The following is a 26,824-nucleotide window of genomic DNA, read 5'->3' on the forward strand; positions in this document are numbered from 1 at the left end:
GACCTTCACCTTCAAATGAATGACCTTGAAATGACCAGTGGTCATCTGTTAATCCTGGCCAACCTTCATGTCAAGTTTGAAGACTCTAGGTCCAAGCATACCAAAGTTATACCATGAAATAAGAACTTTAACATTTTTACATTCAAGGTCACAGTGACCTTGACCTTCAAATGAATGACCTTGAAATGACCAGTGGTTACTAACTAGTTATGGCCAACCTTCATGTCAAGTTTCAAGACTCTAGGTCCAAGCATACCAAAGTTATAAGAACTTTAACATTTTTTATATTGAAGGTCACAGTGACCTTGACCTTCAAATGAATGACCTTGAAATGACCAGTGGTCATCTGTTAATCCTGGCCAACCTTCATGTCAAGTTTGAAGACTCTAGGTCCAAGCATACCAAAGTTATACCATGAAATAAGAACTTTAACATTTTCGAGCACGCCGCCACCCCGCCCGCCCGCCCGCCCGACAACATCAATCTATAAGCCGAGATTTTTTCGAAAAAAATCCGGCTAATAAATTATATAGTTCAAAATCCAATTGATGTACCATACTTATTTTGAATTACTCATATTTTTCTCTGTAACTTATTTCAGTATCTGTGTTTATCAGCTTAAGAGAATTTTTTATCTTATATATCCTATTAATAAATGATAACAAACACAAACAATGTTTGTATTTCTTGAACATATGCCCTAAGGTTATGAGAATTAATCTTCCAAGTTTTAAATATCAACTAAGCATCTTGCCTGGATATTGCCACTCAGAGGTATGCAAGACTGGTGATGATTTTTTTGGTGTTTTGGCCTCTGCAATGCACACATGGATTGCGCAATCTTGAAGAGATCTGCCACACCCCATAGACTTTGCTAATCTGTGAGCTACACTGCACCATTGTTAATTATTAAATTATGCATTATGACATCCCCATGTGCTGCATGTCTTGTCTGGCAGTTACACGCCATTGCACAGCTCTTTATATAACTCATTATTAATAATTTAACAAAAGCTTTATGAGCAAAGTGCATTAATATTTGATTGACACTACAGAGCCTTATAAATATTTTACATGATTTTCCACTTTCATCCTATTATAACATTGATACTTTTAATTGAAATAAAAACGTCTTAATTATGTCTTCCAAGTAAAATAGATGTGCCTAAAATCCTATTTTCAAAATGTCAAACCGTTCAGTCCTCTTCAAATTTGATCATTTTAGGTTTATTTACAAGTGAATTTCACACTATTTTCAATACATATAAACTTAATTACAATGCATAATGTTGTATTGTCTTTATACCAATCACAGAATTGAAATACAAACAATTATCTGTATGTGTGTATTGTGATAAGGATTAAATGCCAATATTAATCAATACCAATCAATATCCAAAAGATCAATGAAAGACAGAAATTTAGTATAACAGTAACATTTCAAATATAATACAATATTTTTTTATATAAAACAAGAGATTGCCAAGCAATATTGTCCCCTACCGGTGAAACTTCACCATTGTCAGTAAAAAAAATAAATTAAAATATATTTGTTGCCATAGCAACCAGAATTCTTGATGTAGGAACAAAATGAAATGACATGCATAATCTCCATATTGCCATCTATCCATATTTCAAGTTTCATGAAAAAATATTAAGAACTTAAGTTATAGCAGGATTCAGAATAGTGTGACTGACAGACAGACGGAGCGCAAACCATAAATCCCCTCCAGTTTCACCGGTAGGGGACAACAACTATATAATGTCATAACCATATTATGCCATAATGTACATTGTTATACCAAATACCCGGTGGATGACTTTTCATTCCTTAACATTGTTTTCCTATTCACTGTTTCTTTTAATGTGCTCAAGTACCCATGGACAGTTTCATTAATATTTTAAGATTTAACAGAACACCCCCATTAACATCGAGTTCTATAGAAAAATCAATTCATATGCAGGGCTTTTTTCCTTCTGTGTCAGAGAATGGCCGTTTTCACATTTTTGGGAAATTTGCAACTAAATTTTAACAAATTTAAGAAGTTCGTGACTCAAATTTTCACAATTTAAGAAAGTCTGCGAGTCATTTTTTTTTAATTTTGAACAGTTCACGACTCATTTTTTCACAAAATTATGAAAGTGTCCAATTTACATAAAACTTGTAACACTGCATGTACTGCTGTGTTTATAATGTTATTCAACAATTGCATAGAATAACTTTATTGCTACATTTTTGTAAACTATTCACACATAAGTGAGTACATTTTCTATTTTGTAAACTATTCACACATAAGTGAGAACATTTTCTATTACCTTTTTCGAACACAGATCGGCGAAATCGGTGATAAATCCAGTTGCAACATTTTTAGTCCTTGAACAATCACCGAACATGTCATTTCTTACAGTAAAATGTTACAATTGTTACAACACAGGAATATTGGCATGAACATTTGATGCTAGGAAAGTGTGGACAAGGAACATGAATGGGTCCCAAGCTCAGCTATAACACTAAACAATGGCAAGAGCAGACATGATCACACTGGTTGACAGATCTATCATAAACAGCTATCATAGTGCTGGCAGGTTCACACAGTCTACCTAGGTACATCTATATCCAACAGTGGGTAGCAGCCAATCAGCTTCAAGCATTCTGTCACATGACCAGCCATCCACTGTATAGGTAATTACCTCACCCTTTACATTTAACACTTGGAACAAACCGTAGCCTTTTAGGAAGCAAAGATACAATCACTTACACTGCTTCTACTTGGGCCATTATACCTTAGGGGTATAAGAAGAAAATACACTTCCTTCCCTTACAGCCAAAAACATAAGGAATATAAAATGTTATAGTACTGGGCTATTTTTTTTTAACACATACACCATATACATATAAAACTGTGATATGTACGCAGTCATTGAAATTCAGAATTAAATCTACAAGCAAGTCATGCTAGTACTATGGAAATTTGAACAAGCCAGAGTCAGATTTTACTAGCCCAAACATTTTTGTTAAAAATGCAGATAAACATAACATAAAACATCCAAAGAAGCATTCATTTATTCAATCTTTAGAATACAATACAAATCTCTTATTAATTTCATCTTCATCCAAGTTAGCTTCCTGACGTCATCTGAGCCAGCCTATTTCAGATCCTGAAATAAGAAAAAAATTAATTTCACACACGGATTTCAATCAAATCACAATTATAAATAAATACATAAAGTTTAGGTAAAAAAAATAGCAGAAATGTATCCCATATATCCATGTGAAAGAGAGAGCAAACCTGAACCACCAGAAAATATATAAGCAATTAAGTGCCAGGTTATTCTACAAAAAGCCAGTTGACAAATGCGTCTATCACAGTTACCTCAGATTCGCATTCCTCAACGACGTACTTGAATGACAACTGTTCGGCCATTAATCTCTGTGTCCCGAACGCAACAAAAAACATTTATTTTACATAATAGTTATCCGGCAACCACAAAACCAAGCGCTTTATGCGCAGTAATCCAATTATCGGCTGATTGCCCAGCACATGTGTGCTATGTGTTAAAACATAAGCCGCTGTTGATTTAAGCGGCTCAAAACTTTCTTTACAAATATTGAAAATGAAAGTGGAACTCGTTTTCTGTTTAATGAATTGTACAAGCACGTCGGGCTTGTAATAGTGGATTTCCTACAAGCCCGAAAGAAAAAATACTAGTTTTTTGCTGTCGGACTAGTGCGAATTTCGACGACTGTGTACATTCTATGTTGCTTAATATTCGTTTATTCACAATTCATATAATGTGACTGATATATTAATAATGTATTAGAAGAACAGCAATAAATGATATTTGAAAATTCTTGAAGATTATTTAAATATTTTCTGAAGTGGGCAAAATGTTAAGAATAAGCCATCAGAATTATGTCTATAAAGTGTAAAGTTAATTAATATGCATTTTAAAAATGTAGCACTTAGAATATAAGGATTGTTTTCATCATGGCAAATTTAATCAGCACTTTTATCTTAAAAAGAATTTATCAGATAATAAAAATCAAGAGAGTTAAACATCCCAAGACTTGATTTACATTTGTAAGTTAACAAGCTATTACATTTAATGTCCATGGTTTGAACAAATATGATTTTCAAAAAACATATTAAAAATTCAAATAAAAAACAACATGTCTTATTTTATTTTGGTTTACAGTCAACAAAAACCTGGCTATTATAATATTGCTTGTGGTGTATTTGACATAAATGGTGACAATTGTGTGCATTTTACGGGTCCAACAAAGGGATTCACCTTGAATGGATTGCAAGGTCCAGCCAGATATAGGAGATAGCCCTGCGGACTGGCTTTATCTGCACATACCTATGTCACAAAATTGACAAATATTGGGTAACATGTGCACATCTTAGGACCTTAATATCTTAAGTCCACCATAATTGGATTGCCATCTAACATGTATTGTTGTGATAATGGACCATATATTATGTTCCTATATTAAATAAAGATTTAAATTAGAAGTACTTAAAAACTTCCTACTGAACATCAGAGCGTTTTCATTTTATGTGGATTAATTTGCCAAGTCTAAGATGTCCCATGTAAAAAACAATTTAAAATCTGCAAAAATTGCAATCATCAAACGGTCATTAAGTAAATTTCAATGTTATTATTATTATTATTTATTGCACATATTAAAGTTATAAAGGCTCGAATTTGAAATACTGAATAAAGCCTGTTAATCACACCTTTAAAACAATGATGATGATCAAGTTTATATTAATTAATCCAAACATCAGTGATGTCAAATACATAATTGTTATTTTGGAATCTCTAAGAAACCCTTTAGCAAAACATTTTACCTATACGTTTTAGAGAAAAATACATTTAATTAATTAAAACAAGAAAAGTAGCATTGCCATGAAACAAGGTTTTAAATGTTTGAGTTATTGAACCAATTGTAAAACAAAGTGAACAAATTAAAATAATTGTACAATCACAAGCTTAGTCTGCATTCAAGCAATCTAAACAGGGTTCCCAATAATTTTTGAGCCAACAAATGAAGATTGGACAATAAATGTATCCTCTAGAGTGTTAACAAGATTTTACTATAGCCATAGATAGCCATATAAGGAAATATGCCCCGCCCCTTGGCAGCCATGTTTTTCAAGCAAAGGTTACCATTTTTGAACTCATCCAAGATATCAGTGAGACAAATCTTCTGAGCAAGTTTCATAAAGATTCGAAAATAAATGTGGTCTCTAGAGTGTTAACAAGGTTTTACTGAAGCCATATAAGGAAAAATGCCCCGCCCCCTGGCGGCCATGTTTTTCAACAAACGGGCATCATTTTCGAACTCGTCAAAGATATTATTGTGATAGATCTTCTGACCAAGTTTCATGACGATCGAGAATAAATGTGGCCTCTAGAGTGTTAACAAGATTTTACAATAGCCATATAAGGAAAAATGCCCCGCCCCTTGGCAGCCATGTTTTTCAAGCAAACGTAACCATTTTCGAACTCATCCAAGATATCATTAAGATCAATCTTCTGACCAAATTTCATGAAGATTGGACAATAAATGTGGCCTCTAGAGAGTTAACAAGTCAAATGTTGACGCCGCACAACGCACGACGGACAAAAGGCGATCGCAAAAGCTCAACATGAGCACGTTGTGCTCAGGTGAGCTAAAAATATCATGCGGTGTTAATACTTGTTTCGAGAGTTTGTTTCAAGTTGTATTTTTGCATCGATTTTTGCAAGGCACTATTAGGAGGAGGCGCTTTTCATTGCTTCGTTCTGTTGTTACAATATTAAAGAAAGAGGCTGGGGAGTCTGACCAAGCAGATAACAGCTTTTACTAACTTGTACAGTATACTACAAAACTTAAAATTTTATCTTCTTTTTAGACCTCATTTTAACTTTTTATGCTCTGAGAATAGCAGTATTTTGTCCCTCAAAATGTCTAGAATTCATTTTCGGTCGGGGTGCTTCCCCTGCCTGGCCCCCCTACCAAGGCGTTGCCCTGGACCCACATAAGGGCCTGGGCGGCCCCCTTGACCCCCGGCCTAATCGGTTACTAACCCAAAATAATCCCTTTTTTGAAATGATAATGACAACCCTGCCAGTCAACTCATACAAACGTTATTGACAAGAAACCACAAGTTTAGAGCATTTGTCTATTTTTATGCATATTTACTTTGACTTTGATCTGACTGGCATCAAAAGCAATACCAAAGAAGGTCTTCATGTAAGTTACTTAACCAGGAAATGAAATGTAAATGCAATATCTCCATTCAAACTAAAGTTAATTAAGTTATCTAGTGGAATCTTTTATATATATTTTCAGTAAGAATGAAATTGACGTTGACCAGACACTACTCAATACAATCTCCAAGCTTGCAATACCCAAAGTTCAATCAAATTTAGTCAATGAAAATTGTAGTTATTGTCTGGAAACCACCTTTTTTACGCCTGCCAGCCACAATACCACAGTCAAGTAAAAGTAAAAGTAACCTTGTTGAAAACTAGGTTCATAATATAAATAACTTGCTTTTATGGCTTTGAAATTATTGCACCTTTTGTAAAAAGATATAATTATATTTTAATGAATATTAATATAACCACTATTTTATTAATAAAGACCTGTCTTTGATAAAAACTAATTTCAATGATTGCATTTATTAATTTCTTTATCAAATAACAAAAATTACGCTTCAATGCCAGAGGGGAGTTCAAAACATAAAGATAAGCAAGATAAACATGAAAGAAAAACAAGTAAACACAAACAATGAACAACAATTGTGAAGCAGTGAGAAGAAATGATACCATCTGTTTTTGCTTGATGGACCCGTAATTATTATGAAATGGCCAAAAACAAGAATGATGCAAGAATGACCAACTTGTCATTGAATATCTGGACACAGATGGGATCAGCAAAGAGCAGACAACTGCTTAGACAAGAAGACCAACTGCTGAGTTTTTAAATAAAATCATTTCGACAATGAGGCTGGGGACCTTTTGATTTGGAAAAATTGCATCGTTTTAGCAAATATAGGTGCTGCTGGCTTCCAAATACTTTACATTGAATATAATTGTTTGCAATATTACACTAGTCAAGTTCAACTTATAGAGATCATAGGGAGACGTACTAAATGTACATCTTTACTTTTTGGCATTGGGTATTGGGCTGAAAAAAACAACAATGAAAGCAGACCTTCTGCTGAGACTAGCAGATACAATTAAGTCATCAGCTTGCTTGATTATGGCTACACAATACAGAGATTAACAGGTTTCATACTGACTTGATAACAAACATATTATTTACAACAAGTTAAGTGCACACAAAAACCTTAATGATCACCATCATTTTTTGTCCCCTACCGGTGAAACCGCAGGGGACTTATGGTTTGCGCTCTGTCCGTCAGTATATCAGTCAGTCAGTCTGTCACACTTTTCTGGATCCTGCGATAACTTTAAAAGTTTTTAATATTTTTTCATGAAACTTGAAACATGGATAGATGGCAATATGGAAATTATGCACGTCATTTCATTTTGCTCCTACGTCAGAAATTCTGGTTGCTAGGGCAACAAATATATAAACAAATCATCTAACAATGGTGGAGTTTCACCGGTCGGGGACCATAAAAAATATTGCTTGACAATAGTCTTGTTATGCCTGGATCAGTCACTAATTCTTATTTCCAACCAATAAACAAACAATACTGCGGTACAAATACGATCACTTAAATAACCGCTGGCAGGATAAGTCACAGGAAACTGTCATTAAGTCTTCTTTGTTGTTCTTAAAATTCAAGTCAACGTTTGCATGCCATAACTCAATATCTCTCATAACCTATTACAGGTATTCATTAAAAAATATCAGTATATGTCTTATTATATGTGGTAATGTAATGGGGAATCCCCGATGTCCCCCTGATGTCCAAGGGACTTCCACCAGATGTTCAACTTATATACAACTGCTGTTTTGGAGCATAAAAAACAAGCGGAAATTCATTAACAGAAGCGTTGGTGCACCGCAATGGGACAGCACTTTTTACTTAAAATAATTATATCGTTCTAAGAGGTAAACCATATTAATAACTTAGGCCGGGTTTCCATGTCTCCGCGTCCGCGTGCCGTGTCCGCGAAAAAAAAAACTGGTTGAAATCTGTTGGAGCTATTCCATGTATCCACATCCCCTTTTTTCGTACGCACATTGCGTCTGTGAAAAATTGCTCGGTGAGCGATTTTTCACAGACGCGGACTTAGTACACGGACGGTAGTCAACATGAAAGGTTGACTTTCAATCATAGATATTAGTGAAAAAATAATAAATTAAGTAAGGAATCACCCTGAAATATACAACCAACGTATGAAAGAATACAAAGATAAAGACATTGCATCAAACATCTGGAAAAGCATAGCCAACCTATGTCTGCGTTTTCGTCTACTAACATGCAGTACTGCCTTAGCAGTCATCATAAAAAAATGTGTGCTCTTCTAATAACGACATTCTTATCCAAGTACCACCATGTTTGGAATGAGCTTTTTACACGGAAAGGCTAAAATAATAAGCAGATGCATGGAATAGATACTTCGTGTCCGTATATGGAACGCGGACAAAGAATGCGGACGCAGAGTGAGGACTCAGATGCATGGAAACCGGGCCTTAGGCTGAACTAAATAATTTGCCATGGATTATAAGGAAGTTTTTTATGTATTGTCCATCATGCATGACCTTCCTCAAAGGAAAAGGCAGATCTTTTATAGAGCAAAATAGAATTACTGTAGTATCATATACTTCGCACTGTATCTAAAGGATTATCATGTAAGCACATCAAATGATAACAACCATGTGCACAAGTAGATAACTATTTCTGTGAGAGACTGGCTAGCTTAACTATTTAGGCCAGTCATTATTCATTAGAATCCCATCAAATTGGTATTTCACTGATTGCATTTGCTTCTTATTTGTCAGATGGCCCCAGGATTTTATAGCACAGATGTGAATATACAGAAATGTTTACTTGATCTGAATGTATCTTGGTACATTTGTAGATTATAAAATGACGGAACATGGTAGAATATACAAGGACAGAACAATAATTAGTAACAGGAAATTGCCCATCAGTCTACAGTCATGATTATGTTCATAAGAATGTTAATATCATAATCAAATTACTGAACTAAGTTGTATTTCATGTTGTCAAATTTACACAATACAGTGACTTAATAAAATTTTAATTGAATCTACTTTTTTGATGATATTAGTCAGTCTTATGTCATTTCTTTTCTTGACACAGTTAAATATTTATTTTCCATTTCTTGGTCTTTACTTCCTTTTGTCTTGTATACAATGTCTGGAGGGCAGTTTGTTGGGGATGTTTTGACAGTCTAATAGTTTCTTATTGTTTAAATGAATTAGATATATGGATAGTAATTATTTTCTTCTATAATAAATCTAAATTTAAAAAATGAACTTTCAAACTTTGACAGCTTAACAAGTAAAAAATTACTAAAACATTTTACAGTGCATTTCATGCCATGAATACAATTTGAAATTGATGACTGAAACTCTGCAGTTCTCAAGTTTTAAGTTAACCATGTGATTTATTGTTATTGGTCCTTTCAGACTTACAATAAATCACATGGTTAACTGAAAACTTGAGTTGTGTGTGAACACTGTTTTTTGTCTTTGGTAAATTAATACATTAAAATTCAGTAACTTAATGGGAGCAAACTATGGTTAAATGATGGAAACCGCCTTTTTGAAGTCCCCTCCAAAAACAACAAGGCTATTTTCAAGCAAAATGGTCCGTTACCGGCTCCACCATTGTCAGAAATTCCACCATTTTTAGAAATATATTTTTTGGTTGCCATAGCAACCGCAATTTTTGACGTAGGAACAAAATAAAATGACCTGCATAATGTCCATATTGCCATCTATCTAGAGCTGCAACGATTTACCAACAGCTCGATTCGATTTCGATTTCAGACACTCCGATACCGATTTTTTCGATTCGATTCATCTTCAAACCTAGTTTTATAATATAATCACTCTTATGCCTCAAAATTAACATTTCTGTTCAAATGTGACTTCAATAAAACACATAAAAAAGAAAAGCAAATTAGGAATTTTAATATAAAAACTTCTGACTAGAAGATTGTGTTGATTACACCATAATAATAAAAAAAAATAATCATAAGAACGTATCTGGAATCAGTTGAATGGTAGTACTATCACTATTATACTTTTACCAAAAACTGCAATAAGCATGTCTACCATTGTGACATGACAGCATCACCTGTTACCTGTAGGACAAATCACATTCTCTAATAAACGTAACAAAATTCCAACAGAAATAGAACTACTTTTCTGGCTCGCGACTTCAGTAGTTGCACTTATGCGACCTCTTAGTCTTGCTAAATCAACGTTATGTTTGCTTTTGACATGTTGCATTAGATTAGTGGTTGAGCCGGACTTTGCGTACACCACATCCGTAAAGCACAGTTTACACTGCTTTATCGGTAGGGCTACCAACCCGAAACCCAAAATACGGCCACACTTTTGATTTTAGCTTCAAAGGCGCATCTGATAATTTCAATTTGTCTGCAACAACTTGTTCAGCCATTTTGACGCTTTTTCCAAAAGTAGACCGTAACGCGCTTATTGATTGGATGACTAAAGTAATAAGCAACCAATCGCGCTGGTCGTAATTACAGGTAAAGATAAAAACCTTCACCTTCCCGTATCAATAGTCAAAATACAGCGTGCTTTACGTATCTATGTATATATATATATATATATATGTATATCTGTTAAAGAATCGAATCGAATTTGGTAGGTTTGGTATCGTAATTGAATCAAAGCATTTCGAATCGATTTTCGATGAATCGGATCGAATCGTTGCAGCTCTACATCTATCCATGTTGCAAGTTTCATGAAAAAATATTAAGAACTTATAATGTTATCGCAGGATCCAGAAAACCACCATATCAGCAGTATTTCTAGTTTATTTGTTGCGATAGCAACCATAATTTTTGACGTAGCGGTGAAACCAGTAGGGGACAAAAACAACAACAGTCAAATAACAGGGAAATTCATCTCTGTTGAAAACCTAATTAATAACATTAATGATTTCATTTTATAACTTTGCATTTTAGTGTGCCTCTTTGAAGAAAGAAAAAAGTATTGAAATAAAATTAATTTCAATTGAATAGTTGCATTCATGCAAATTTTGGTTTATCAAATAAAAAACAATGCTACATCACCAGCCTGAGGGCAATTTGAAAACATAAACATAAGCAAGATAATCATGAGAGTAAACAAGTAAACACAAATAAAGAACAACAATTGAAAAAAATGATACCATCTGTGCCTGCTTGGTGGACACTTAATTATTATGAAATGTCCAAACACAAGAATGATACAAGAATAACAAATTGGTTCTTGCACATCTGGTAGAAGGGGGGCAGTGTTTTTTTCGTTCGAATGTGGGTCAGGTAGGGGGTCCCATTCCAAATGGAAACAAGAGATGTGTTTGTCAGAAACACAATGCCCCCTATTGCGCCGCTTTGAAGCCATAAATTTGACCTTTGACCTTGAAGGATGACCTTGACCCTTCACCACTCAAAATGTGCAACTCCATGAGATACACATGCATGCCAAATATCAAGTTGCTATCTTCAATATTGCAAAAGTAATTTAATATTGCAAAACTTTAACCGAGGTTAAAGTTTTATGTTAAAGTTTTGGGACAGAATGACAGACAGACAGACAGGCCAAAAACAATATACCCCCGATCATTCGATCCGGGGGCATAAAAAGTATATTTTTTACCAAATAGGACCTTAACATGTCATTCATCTCCAAATCTAGCTCTATAAGTTAAACCTTAGTAAATAAAATATTGAAATTACTTTTATTATCCATTTTAAGTTATTTGTCAGCATACAATCAACAACATTCATTTCCCACCAATTTTAGTCAAAAGGACCTAATATTTCCTAATCCAAAGGGACCTGGCCCCATTCCAAAAATTGGTGAAGAGAAAAAAACACTAAGGGGGGGTGTGGCTGGGATGGTGTGTATCAGCAAAGAGCAGACTTTCAGCTGAGACTAGCAGACACCACTAAGTCATCAGCTTGCTTGATTATTGCTACACAATACAGAGATTAACAGGTTTCATACTGACTTGATAACAAACATATTATTTACAACAAGTGCACAAAAAACCTGAATGATGACCATTACTTTCATTTCTTAATCTGTAAAATATTTAATTTCAAAACAATTAAAATATAATATAGAGTATAATACAAGGTTAATCATAAACATATACAAATATGATCACTAAAGAAACAGCTGCCCACATAAGTACAGGCAACTTGGTCATAAGTCCATTAGATATTAGGTGAGGTATTAGCTGCTGTGGATAGATAAAAGTCATTTGTGTTGTTATTGCACTCTACCAATGAATGGGCACCATCTACCAAGTCTGGACACAAGTCTGCAAAGGCTAATCAGGGATAATACTTTCTGTTTAAACTGGATTTTTGTGAAGAAGAGACTTCCTTTAAATGAAAATTTTCATAAATACGGAGTGTTGCACCTGATTAACCATTTCCCAAAGCAAAATGGTAAAAATTATTCCCAATTTGATTTTTTTAAATCTGCAATTAAGTGTCTAATGATTATTGTCCCCTACCAGTTTTACCGGAGGGGGACTTATGGTTTGCGCTCTGTGCGTCTGTCTGTCTGTCACACTTTTCTGGATCCTGCAATAACTTAAAAAGTTCTTAATATTTTTTCATGAACCTTGAAACATGGATAGATGGCAATATGGGCATTATGCACATCATTTCATTTTGTTCCTACGTCAAAAATTATGGTTGCTATGGAAACAAATTAAAAAAAAGATGTGTTTGTCAGAAACACAATGCCCCCAACTGCGCCGCTTTGATACATGTTTTTTAACCTTTGAACTTGAAGGATGACCTTGACCTTTCACCACTCAAAATGTGCAGCTCCATGAGATACACATGCATGCCAAACATCAAGTTGCCATGTGAAGGGACATAAAAGTTATGAGCATTTTTCTAAACCTAAATGCAAAACCTAAATGCAAAATGTGAAGGAAGGACAGACGGATGGACTGTCCGATCACTATAATTATGCCCTCCTTCGGGGGAATAAAAATACAATAAAAATCTGACAATGGTGGAGCGTGTAGGGGACATATATTTCTTGGCAATAGTCTTGTTCTATCTAAAATTTATTTCAATCTTATAAATTATATAAATAGAAATTTAAAAACAAGAGCACCGCCTTGCTGGTACAGACTGCTCATCTATTTTCTTTTTAAAGGTGAAGGGACTCTCAATTTCAATCACAAAGGAGGGAGTGGTGGAGTGAAGAGGGGTGTATAGTGTGGGGGTGTGGACATTTATTACATTATCTTCCAAAAATGCCAAAAAAAATGCCAAAAAAAAACAACATTTGGGTGGGTGGGGGGAGGGGATTCTTGGGTGCGATGGTTGGACGGTATTTCAAAAATGTATGTCAGGTAAAAGTAGTTTTGTCAAAGTACTAATCAAATCTAATCATAAATAAAGAAGTTATGGCAATTTTAGCAAAATTTAATAATTTGACCTTGCGAGTCAAGGTCATTCACAGGTCAAGGTAAAATTGAACTTGCCAGCTACAGTAACCTCATGATAGCATGAAAGTATTTGAAGTTTGAAAGCAATAGCCTTGATACTTTAGAAGTAAAGTGGATCAAAACACAAAATTTTACCATATATTCAAAGTTACTAAGTCAAAAAAGGGCCATAATTCCGTAAAAATTACAACCAGAGTTATGCAACTTGTCCTTTTACTGTACCCTTAAGATAGTTTGCGAGTGTTCCAAGTATGAAAGCAATATTTATGATACTTTAGGGGTAAAGTGGACCAAAACACAAAACTTAACCAAATTTTCAATTTTCTAAGTATAAAGGGCCCATAATTCCATCCAAATGCCAGTCAGAGTTACATAACTTTGCCTTCAGAGTCCCCTTATGATAGGTAATAAGTGTTGCAAATATGAAAGCAATAGCTTTGATACTGTAGGAATAAAGTGGACCTAAACACAAAACTTTACCAAATTTTCAATTTTCTAAGTATAAAAAGGGCACATAATTCTGTCAAAATGCACGCCAGAGTTGTCTAACTTTGCCTGCCCAGTCCCCACATGATAGTAAGTAAGTGTACCAAGTTTGAATGCAATAGCATTGATACTTTCTGAGAAAAGTGGACCTAAACGCAAAACTTGACAGGACGCCGACGCCAAGGTGATGACAATAGCTCATAATTATTTTTCAAAAAATAGATGAGCTAAAAATCCTTATAGTTTGAATAATTATAAAGAGTTATATTAAAATTTAAATTAGTTTTTCCCAAATCAGTGGACCTTTACATGAAAAAAATTCCAAATCCCAAAATTTCATTTTTTACCAAATGACCAGGAAAAGGCCTGCAGTAAACGTCAAAATACAGGGGTTTTTTTGGCCCGATTTTATAGCCGAAATTCGGCTATGTTCCCAATCACAAAAAGTATACTTTTTTCCCAAAATGTGGCCAATTTTTTTTTTTTTTTTTTTTGAAAGAAGTGTCTAATGCGTATTTTATCTCAATTTTAATCAATTACTTCTAATAAAGTATTATATGATTTTGTTCTTTTAATTTGAATTATTATAAAGAGTTATGTCAAGTTTAGTATTTCCCTAATCAGTGGACTTTTCATGTGGAAAAAAATGCTAATGAATTTATTTTCCCAATTTCATGAAAATGCCGATAAAATTCCCAATTCCAAAGCCATGGGCTATCTTCCCAAAAAGGGGAAAAAAAACTGAAATACAGACAAACACAAGTCATAAGCATGTAGGCATTTAAGCAAGCTCTCTGGCCTTAATATCAGGATATTTATAATTGTGTTTTTGTTTTTTCTCAATAAAACAATACAGTGTTCACACACTACTCAAGTTTTGAGTTGACCATGTGATTTATTGTTATTGGCCCTTTCAGACAGCATGGCTTGCTTGTAGACACTTTTATTAAACATCCTTTTTTCAAAAAGTAAACTCGCAGTAAATTTCACTCAACTTTAAAATGTGTTCTGTCAAATATTAACATTTCTGCAGAGTTACGGTCATCAATTTCAAATTGTATAACATGGCATACAATGCACAGTAGGATGTTTCAGTAATTTTTTAATTGTTAAACTGTCAAAGTTTGAAAGTTAATATTTCAAATTAAGATTTATTATAAAAGAAAATAATTACTATCCATATATCTAATTCATTTAAACAAAAGTAAACTATTAGACTGTCAAAACATCCCCAACAAAGTGCCCTGCAGACATTGTATACACAACAAAAGGAAGTAAAGACCAAGAAATGGAAAAATAAATATTGAACACTGTCCAGAAAAGAAATGACATAATACTGAATAATATTATCAATTAAGATAAATTCAATTAAAAAGTAAAGTTACTTTCATGTGTCAATTAGACAACATGATGTGCAAACTAGTTCAGTACTGTAAATCCACGAATATAAGACGCCCTCGTGAATAATACGCACCCCAGAGTTTGGTCAAAATTTATCGGTAAAAATTGAAAATCCAAGTAAAATACACACTAAAAAAATCAGTGTCCGAAATCGGCCATTTCCGAAAAAATGTGTCAATATATTTTTGTGTTGTGAAAATAGCAAATCAATTTGGTGTTGTCAACTATCTGTTTCCCCGGTATATTGATCGGGATGTGTTATAGTGCTGTTGTTAGGACAGTTGCATAATAAATATCTTTGTCTATTGTTTATATTACCATTGATTAATACCGATAAAACACGGGCCCCTTGCTGACATCAGGGTCAATCAGTCATAATTACAAAAGAAAGAAGCAGAGACGCTGTTTTTTGTTTTCACATTTAATTCAATTTGACAATATTCGGGACGATTATAATTATAATAACAAGGGCTGTTTGTAAAAATGCATGCCCCCCATATGGGCTCTCCGTTGTAGTGACAGCCATTGTGTGAATATGTTTTTTGTCACTGTGACCTTGACCTTTGACCTAGTGACCTGAAAATCAATAGGGGTCTTCTCACAGTCATGATCAATGTACCGATGAAGTTTCATGATCCTAGCCATAAGCGTTCTTAAGTTATCATCAGGAAACCATTTTACTGTTTCGAGTCACGGTGACCTTGACCTTTGACCTAGTGACCTGAAAATCAATAGGGGTCATCTGCGAGTCATGATCAATCTACCTATCAAGTTTCATGATCCTAGGAATATGCGTTCTTGAGTTATCATCTGGAAACCATTTTACTATTTCGGGTCACCGTGACCTTGACCTTTGACCTAGTAACCTGAAAATCAATAGGGGTCATCTGTGAGTCATGATCAATGTACATATGAAGTTTCATGATCCTAGGCATAAGCGTTCTTGAGTTATCATCCGAAAACCATTTTACTATTTCGGGTCACCGTGACCTTGACCTTTGACCTAGTGACCTGAAAATCAATAGGGGTCATCTGTGAGTCATGATCAATGTACATATGAAGTTTCATGATCCTAGGCATAAGCGTTCTTGAGTTATCCGGAAACCATTTTACTATTTGGGGTCACTGTGACCTTGACCTTTGACCTAGTGACCTGAAAATCAATAAGGGTCAACTGCAAGTCATGATCAATCTACCTATCAAGTTTCATGATCCTAGGCCTAAGCGTTCTTGAGTTATCATCCGGAAACCATTTTACTATTTCAGGTCACCGTGGCCTTGACCTTTGACCCCCTTTCAGGGGAAGCGGGTCGCTACCCTCATGAGAGGGAATTTTCGCGGCGTTTCCCTTTTGGGGGGATTTTCTTACTACTCTGTAATTATTACATTTGTACATGTTTGCACTATATTCATTTCTTTTTTTATAATTAAGTATGTTTAACAAGATTAAATTGAAATAGAATTGAGATATAATAATCATGAGACACATCTTTAAAATATATTTTTTTTTTTAACCAGGGGGAATTTTTCCCCCAAAAAGGGGAAAAAAATATACTTTGCAGGTGGGGGACTGCGGCCGAAATTGGGCCGCAGATTTGATAGATTGAGGGCCCTGTGATGTAATGGTGTAGTTCAAAATGGCTGCCGCGAAGCGAATAACAGCGATTAAGTTGAACATTTGCACAGGACAATTTTTGTTCTGCTCTAAACTCGTATATTATACGCACCCCCTACTTGAAGAAAAAATCAGCAGGTAAAAAAGTGAGTATCATATTCGTAGATTTATGGTAAATTAATTATGATATTAAGTTTCTTTTAAATAGGTTAGTTTTTATACAAATATTGCCTATTTTATATTACCAATTATTGTTTCATAAATTTATAATCTAACAAGATACATTCAGACCAAATAAACATCTCTGTATTGTCACATCTGTGCTATAAAATCCCCAGGACATAAATAACAAATAAGAAGCAAATGCAATCAATGGAATACCATCACTTTGATGGCATTCTTATAAATGCTTGACCTTAATAGTAGAGCTAGCCAGTCTCTCTTCGAAATTGTTATCTACTTGTGCACATGGCCGTTATCATTTGATGTGCTTACATGATAATCCTTTAGATACAGTGTGAAGTATATGATACTACAGTAATCCTATTTTGCACCCTTGAAGATCTGGCCAGTGCTTAGAAGAAGGCAGTGCAAGCTATACAATACATCCAGACCTTTCTCAAAATCAACCATTCATTCTTTGCATCTTGCTTTGATCAGCTTTGATATTTATATATAATGTGTAAGTCAGCTGACATAATGACTGTGAAGACATTAATTTTGATGGTGAATATCTGCTAAAGATACATGTTAAGTTGCATGCAAAATTTAACACCACAATAAAGATTACAACAAGTAATGTGGCGGCCATGCCAAAAAACTATATTAAATAGTTCACTAATTTATTTATTTTAACTTGACATGCCATGAAATCATAAGGCTAAAGCAAGATGTGTATATTAACTACTTACACGCATATTTCACCACAAAACCTCGATAAAAAATCAAGTAAATGAGCGGAAATGGTTTTGTTTAATAACAGTGGCCTTCACCTTGTCCATACTTGCCCCAAATGGAATCCCAACATACAGCGATTTTTTCCTTAATTATAAAGTACTAGTTAACATTTTTTTTCCAATAGTTTTTATTCGGAACTCTCCAGTCTGGGTTTTCCCGATATTTGAGCATGCGCGGTAGATACAAACAAAAGCTGCCTAGCATATTTTTAAAAAGAGTGAATCAATAATTTATCTTATCGCTGAATAGTAAACACCACTTTTTCTGCTCAAACGTTCCTTATAGTTGATAAAAATACCATGATTTAATCATTTTTCTTTAGATGAACTAATCTTGATCGTGTTTAATTTGTAAGAATACTACGTAACACGATATAATGCTGCATGTACATGTAAACAGCTTTGGTCACGTAACTATGTCCTGCATATACTGTGCGTAGGCCTGGGCATACAGTTTTAATGGAAGTTTGTCAACGAAACTACCAAGACAGTGACTCCATCAATTATATATTATACTATTCAATTATATTTTAAATCATACAGACAAGTACCAAACAACAAAAACCTAACTACCCTCAGTCCATTCGTAGTACTAGAACTCATATATTGTTCCATATCAGTTGGATATTTATATGTCTATTGATATAGCTCTATTGTGATGATTTTCTTTAATCTAATCTGAAAAGTAAAGAAAATTATTCGCTAAAGACTAAAACCTTAAGATCAGAAGGCACATCACTAACGAGCTTTACCATAAATTACTTTTATTTGCTATATATATAAAGCATGCCGAAAAAACTAGAACATGAATGATGTTTTTCAGAAGAAATACTGCACATGTCAAGCTGTTTGTATAGTTTCCTTCATTACCATACAGCTGACAAAGTCTGTTTTTCATGTCTTTAAGGATGTTAGCAACTGGACCCATTCGTATAGACGGCTGTACATCTGAACGGTGATTTAGACTTTAATCCTGTATTAAACGTCGGACATATATGTATAACAGTGTTAGATTTGTTATGTGTAAATATTTATTACACCGGTAATAGTAAAAGTAATAACAACAAGGGACAATATTGTCACAAAACCAGGTTTTCAATTTAAAAAAAAGTCTGATAAAGGGAGACAACTCAAACTGAACTGATTGTTTATAACTAACCCCCTTTGTTTCAAAATAAATCTATTTTTAGTCGTGGCGACCTTGACCTTGGAGATATCGATGTAATTCTTTCATGCGACACACCATCCAATGATGGTGAACAAATGTGCTAAATGATTTTAAAATGGCACAATGAATGACATAGTTATGGCCCGGACAAGCTCATTTATGGCCATTTTTGACCTTTGAACTCAAAGTGTGACCTTGACCTTGGAGATATCGACCTAATTCTTTCGCACTGACACACCGTCTTATGATGGTGAACTAATGTGCTAAATGATTTAAAAATCTCACAATGAACGACAAAGTTATGGCCCGGACAAGCTTGTTCTGCCCGCCAGCCCACTGACATTCCCCAATCTAATAACCTGTTTTTTCCTTCGGAAAACCTGGATAACAAAAGACTTGAATTTTGACATTTCCTAAAAGAAACACAACTGTCGTTTAAATACTTATTATTCACTACTGAATGGGAAGCAAATTGGGTATCGACGTTACTGGTCATTACTGTATTAATGACGATGTTTGTGCCTCCCGCGCGCGCTCAGAAATCGGAAAACCCACAGCGCGCCAGTTCCGAATTAAATCTACCAAGACAAAAAGGCTACAATTACCATTGGTTGTCAAACAAAATGTAGAAAGTTGAAGCTGTTTCTTTTGAAAACCAAACATTTATCTGATGTTTTTATCTGAAATGAGTCATAATAGTAAATACTACCTGAACAAAATTAAATATGGTCATCAGTCACACTGTGTGTTCCATTAAAAAAGTTTGACTTCACCTACAAACTATGTACAACAAATTGTGCTGTGCTGAGAGGGTGGAAAAATCTAAGTGAACAAAACAAATCTAAAATTTTTGACAAATAAAACAGAAATTTTCTGTGAGAGTTGAAAAAACATCAAGTTATTTATTGTGTTTGTGCTTTATAAGATTTTGTTCTGTTTACCAACCTTAGTACAAACTGGTCATTTTGGCATGCCTGTTGATGATTTTTTTTAATTTGAGGATTTCCAACACAGAATTTTCCCAATTTCAGGATTTTACTGATAACATTTTCTTGATTGGACTGGTAACAGTACTAATCCCAATTGGACCAAAAAAACGCTGAGGTATGTCTGCATGAAGGCAGAATTTGCATATCAATTTTCAGCAAAATACTTCAAAGCAAAGTCAAGTCATTTATAAGAAACATTATATATATATATTTTTTAAAGGATGACCTTGACTTGACTGGCCCAAAATGTAATCCTCTGCTTAGTATTCATGTACGCTACCAACATACCGAAATAACTGCAAAATACCTCAATGAACAATAGCTGTGTTTGTGAAACACAATGCCCCCGACTGCGCTTTGAAGCCATATATTTGACCTTTGACCTTGAAGCTTGACCTTGACCTTTCACCACTCAAAATGTGCAGCTCAATGTAAAACACATGCATGCCAAATATCAAATTGCTATCTACAATATTGCAAAAGTAATGAGCAAGGTAGAAGTTTTGGGACACACACAAAGACAGACAGGCCAAAAACAATATACCCCCGATCTTTTGATTTGGGGGCATAAAAACTCAAGCAAATGAGCGGACACTATTTGCCTACTTTACATAACAACAACCTTTGCCTTGACACCAAATTCAATTTCATATCTAGGTCAGCATGTTAGCTAATAAATTACACACATCTCATCAAAATATATCCATCCTACCTGAAGACATTTCAAAGAACTTCTTTATATATTTTTAGCAAAAGTGCCCTTGATACAAATTGCTAAAAATGCAGGGTCTTCATGCAGGCTTGAAGAATCAAGGTTGCCATCATGGTTAATGCAAGCTGAAGTGATTGATTGGGACATACAAACATTGGCCTAACACAAACAGGGCATTATCCTGTTAAATTGCAGATCAGAGTTCTGACCCTTGGTCAATGTTTGATCCAGATTGAGCAATATAATTATGCAGCCTCTAGAGTGGATTTTGATAAGACTTAAACTAGTGACATAGATTTTGACAAAAATGACCCATATTTGCACTTGGACTAGATATTGTCAAGATAATCACTGTGAACAAATTTTGGTTGCATGCAGTGCCCCAGATAATTATTTGGGAAATAGGGTTTTCACCCACTGATTTTGGAAAAATAGGGTGATTTCATTCTTGAAATAGGGTGAATTAGTTATAAAAATACATACATTAAAATCATTGCTGCTTTACTTCTGTTGAAGCTGCACACTTGTATTGATTCACTAAAACTGTAAACATCATAATTAACTTTAATAAACTTATGTTTCATAATATCTTGAATCCTTGACACTGTCCATAATATAAACTTTAAACTTAAAAAAACAACTGATGTTAACTGACATCTTTGTAACTGTCACACATATCAACTGATGTTTTGGTGCAACAATTGCGGACGTCTATCTTCCTCTCTCAGACATTTTTATTTTGCATCGTAATAGAATCTGAAAGTGCAGACGCTTTACAAATACATGCACAACGAGCGACAAATTAAGTCAGATTGAAAACGCATGTATGTCGCCAATAATTTGGTCAGACGCTATATTGAAATATGAAATCTAGTCCGCAGAGCATTTGAATAACTTTTACTGTTGTCTTTCTCCATCATCCAGGCGCTTGCTGAATGAAACCGTCGTCGCGTTACAATAATAATTCTAAAGAGAAAATACAAAAAATGAGCAAAGCATTTTCGATCGAAGCTATTGTATCATACGCATTAAATTTGACGAATTTGCGTAAAAGTAAAGTTGGTTGCGTTTTCAATACGCATAATATTGTATTTCTTTACGTTTTTAAACATTTTAATAGGGTGAAAGACACAGATACGCAGCTTATCTGGGGCACTGTGCATGAGACAAAGATTCCAACTTGACCTAGATATTGTCAAGATTAACATTCTGACCAAATTTCATCAGGCGAAAAAGTGGCTTCTAGAGTGGTTACACAGTTTTTCTAAGATTTTATCAAGTGGCCTTGTTTTCAGATGCATGTGACTCAAATTCCAACTTGACCTATATATTATCAAGATAAACATTTTCATTAAATTGAATCAAGACTGACTAACCAAGAGCTGTCTCGATAGGATGAGATATGCCCCTGAAAAACACTTTGATAGAAGTTATGAGCATTTTTCGAAACCTAAACGCAGATTTCGAAACCTAAAATCGGACCCTAAGTTAAAGGTCAAGGTCAAAAAGGTCAAAATTTGTGTGCGTACGGAAAGGCTTTGTCCATATACACATGCACACCAAATATGAAGGTTACATCTGAAGCGACATAGAAGTTATTTGCATTTTTCGAAACCTAAATGGAGATTTCAAAACCTAAACGCGGACCCTAAGTTCACGGTCAAGGTCAAAGGGGTCAAAGTTTGTGTGTGTATGGAAAGGCCTTGTCCATATACACATGCATACCAAAAAATGAATGTAACATCTGAAGCGACCTAGAAGTTATGAGCATTTTGCGAAACCTAAACGCAGATTTCGAAACATAAAGGTGGACCCTAAGTTCAAGGTCAAAGGGGTCTTAATTTGTGTGCGTATGGACAGGCCTTGTCCATATACACATGCATACCAAATATGAAGGTTACCTCTGAAGCAACATAGAGGTTATGAGCATATTTTTTTTAAGTGTGATGGACAGACAGACAGACACAGGGTTTTTTTTGGCCCGATTTTATAGCCTAAATTCGGCTATGTTCCCAATCCCAAAAAGTATACTTCTCCCCAAAATGTGGCAAAAAATTACCAATTTCCCAAAAAAAAACAAAAAAACAAAAAATTTTTTTTTTTTTTTTAGAAAGAAGTCTTATGCGTATTTTATCTCAATTTCAATTCAATTACATCTAACAAAGTATTATATGATTTTGTTCTTTTAATTTGAATGATTATAAAGAGTTATATCAAATTTAGTATTTCCCTAATCAGTGGACTTTTCATGTGGAAAAAAAGGCTAATGAATTTATTTTCCCAATTTCATGAAAATGCCGATAAAATTCCCAATTCCAAAGCCATGGGCTATCTTCCCAAAAAGTGGGGAAAAAAGACGGACAGATGGACAGACAGACAGACTATATGCCTTCCGAAAATGTGGCCTCCAAAGTGGTTAGCTAAAAGTGGACTTAACATAATGAATGGCAACAGACATCAGGGCTTTTTTTCCTTCTTTGGGACCCGCCGAAAATCAGCCCTTTCCCCTCAGATTTTTTTCCCCTCAGAAGGTAAATTTTCCCCCAGACTTCATTTTTTTCCCCTAAAAAAAAATTTTTTTTTTTTTTTTTTTAACTTTAAATACATAAGTTTACCTGATCCAGTGTAGAAACTATAACATATTGCATAATTAAATTATCTGTTGCCGTGAATTTGTTTTAAAAACAGCAAAATATGTTGAATTGATTATTTAAGACTTTCCTTATTTTCCACAAAATCCGGCGTTTCGAGTGATTTTTTCCCCCAAAATCCGGCATTTCGCGCGAATTTTTTTCCCCTCAAAAAAGGCCAGGCCCTTTCCCCAAAATCAGATAAAAAACCCTGGACATACACAAACTACGATAGCTCACCATAAGCACTTTGTGATCAGGTTAGCTTAAAATGAACACAACTACTAAAGATCAGGTCACTTATATCTTACCTATCACTGAGAGTTGGGCTGTTAATCTGCATCGGTGACTCTAAGAAACATCCTGCAATAGAGTTCCAAATATTATGGCAACATGATGTGAAGGTATGAACATGCTAAAATACAGATAAGACACACTACAAAGGGTAAGGCATATCATTTTTATTAGCAGGTGCTATTCAACAAGTAGTTACATAGTGACCGTTAGAAAATAAACTGTTCTGAGCTGGTAGTCATCTCAATGTTTCACAGTAGATTTATAACAAGACTTTTGCAAAGCAATATATGTCCCCTACCGGTTCCACCATTGTCAGAAATTCCATCATTGTCAGATTTTTTTATTTATTTTTTTGTTGCCATAGCAACCAGAATTTTTGACAGGAATAAATGAAATGACCTGCATAATGTCCATATTGCCATCTATCCATGTTTCAAGTTTCATTAACAAATATGAAGAACTTTTTAAATTATCGCAGGATCCCGAAAACCACCATTTTCAGCAGTATTTCTAGTCTATTTGTTGCCATAGCAACCAGAACTTTTGACGTAGGAACTAAATGAAATGACTTGCATAATGTCCATATTGCCATCTATCCATGTTTCAAGTTTCATGAAAGTTATCGCAGATTCCAGAAAAGTGAGACAGACAGACAGACGCACAGAGCGAAAACCATAAGTCCCCTGCGGTGAAACCGGTTGGTGACAATAAAACTGCCTAGTAAAAATTACTAATTAGCCTTAACACCTGGCAGCCATGTTTTTTTTAACAAACACCATTTTATAACTCAGCCCAGATTTTATAATTTTGTAGTGTTTTTTGGATTCAAGTTTTGTGATGAGATGGTAAAAAAATTGTAAATTCTTGAGTGTTCAAATGGTTTTACCATAGCTACACAAAGGAAACTTCCCCGACACACATCAACCAACTTTTTCAATAAACAGGACAAATATCTCAGAATTGTCTGAGAAGAATTGTAACTTCTAGAGTGTTCCCAAGCTTTTTTTAATGGTTGCAATAGTGACCTAGCTTACACTACAGCGAGATGAGACAATCTTTGAGACAATTGTTCTAACCAAGTTACCAAGATTGTTCTAACCAAGATTGAGTAATAAATGTGGCCTCTAGAGTCTTCACCGGCTTTTCTTTACTTTGACCTAGTTTTTTATCCACATGACCCAGTTTCAAACCAAACTGAGATGACAATGCAACGAATGTTCTAATGTTTCATTAACACTGTGTAATAAATAAGGATTTAAATTATTAGTGACTGAGGTTTTGACCCCACAATACCTAGTTTTTAACTCTGCAGAGATATAATTGGTTTGAATGTTCTGTCAAATTTCAAGATGATTGGGCTATAAACAGCCTCTTATATTGTTCACAAGCGTTTTTAATTTGATCATACAACTTATTTTTTTACCCAAAGGGAGCCAGTTTTGAACTCATTTGAGAAATCATTGGAACAAATGATCTGACCAAGTTTGATGCGGCCTCTCGAGTGTTTGACATAGTTTTGACGCTTTGTGACCCACTTTTCTACATTACTGAAATATCATTTGGACCAATTTTCTGAACACTGGTTTATTTTTTTTTCACATGAGTGTTCACAAGCTTTTTTTTATTTGACCCAATGACATAGTTTTGAATTGGATCAAAATATCATTGGGACAAATGTTCCTACCAAGTTTCCTGGACTGGGCAATACATGTGACCTCCGTTTTTTAATTAAAATGACCTAGGTTCTACCCATGACACAGTTTCAAAATTGGCCAAGATATCATTGAGAGAAATGTCCTGACCAAATTTTATGAAAATTGGGCAATAAATGCAGGATCTAGAGTGTTCACAGGGTAAATGATGATGCATGCTAAAAATCCTATGACAGACAAACAGCGATCACAGAAACTCAGGTGAGTTTAACGAGTTTGATAAAAACCCTGCAAGGAGATAATACTCATATTAAATAGCCTTTCACTAGGCTCCATAAAACAAAAAACAATTGTTTTTGCAATAGCATGATAAAATTTAACATAAATTATGGACAACTGTTACCAGCACCTGTAGAGATGTCCGCAAAATTATACAAAGTTACTTATAGTTTGAATTTGTATTGGCCTTATTGGTCTCAAGACAACAGAATTGGCCCAAGACTGTAAACTGAAAACTAATATAATTGCCTGTAGCCTAATAACCCGTTAACCACTTATAGTCCCTTAGAAAGTTATATTCAATTAAAGACCTTTCTTACTCATTACTAGATACGAGTTTTTAGGCTTCATTGCCAACCCTTAGATACTGATTAGCAGCAAAAAGCATAAAACCTGAACAGACTGCAAGTTACTCCCAAGCTATTCTGGTTTTATGTTGTTTGCACATAGCCATTGTCACTTAGCTTCTAAGTGGGAAAGGCATAATAAGGCCATTATGAATACAACTTACTGAGAATTTAATTAATTTGCTACATAATATTATACAGCATATTTCAGGGTACAGGTAAATAACATCAAAAAATTATTTTAAAGCGGGTATATACGATTTTTTATATTTGTTTAATTGTAATATATTGATAAAATATGTTACAATAACATAAAATGGGCAAGAAAAATTATACATTAAAGTCGAATTTCATAAATGCAGCAAAGACAAATTAGCGCCCGAGCCGATTGTGACGTACATATTTTCCTACAATAACCGAAGCATTCGTCTTTGTATTAGGATCGGAGTTAATGTTTGTGTGTCGTATCAATAGATATCGTTGCAGGAATTCAAATAAACCGTTACACTAAGTTTAGATTCACATCGTACATGTATGGAATACTTGCTGGCGAATTCGGCTGTACAGCCGTTTTCAATTTCAGAATTAAATATCTGGCTTATTTCGCATTTTTCGACACATGTTCTTTTTAAGT

The 26,824-nt window shown here is 34.5% G+C and overlaps 1 protein-coding gene across 2 annotated transcripts in view; it reads right to left on the reverse strand.

Moving 5' to 3' along the window:
- The window catches only part of LOC127856871 (M-phase inducer phosphatase 1-like), a 70,335-nt gene that overhangs the window by 35,776 nt on the left and 7,735 nt on the right, over positions 1-26,824 (reverse strand). For both annotated transcript variants that reach the window (XM_052393045.1, XM_052393044.1), the window contains exon 3: positions 23,927-23,978. In XM_052393045.1, the coding sequence (XP_052249005.1) occupies positions 23,927-23,978 (52 nt within the window). The remainder of the gene's footprint in view (positions 1-23,926; positions 23,979-26,824) is intronic.

Source organism: Dreissena polymorpha, chromosome 14, assembly GCF_020536995.1.
Source record: "Dreissena polymorpha isolate Duluth1 chromosome 14, UMN_Dpol_1.0, whole genome shotgun sequence".
Lineage (NCBI taxonomy): Eukaryota > Metazoa > Mollusca > Bivalvia > Myida > Dreissenidae > Dreissena > Dreissena polymorpha.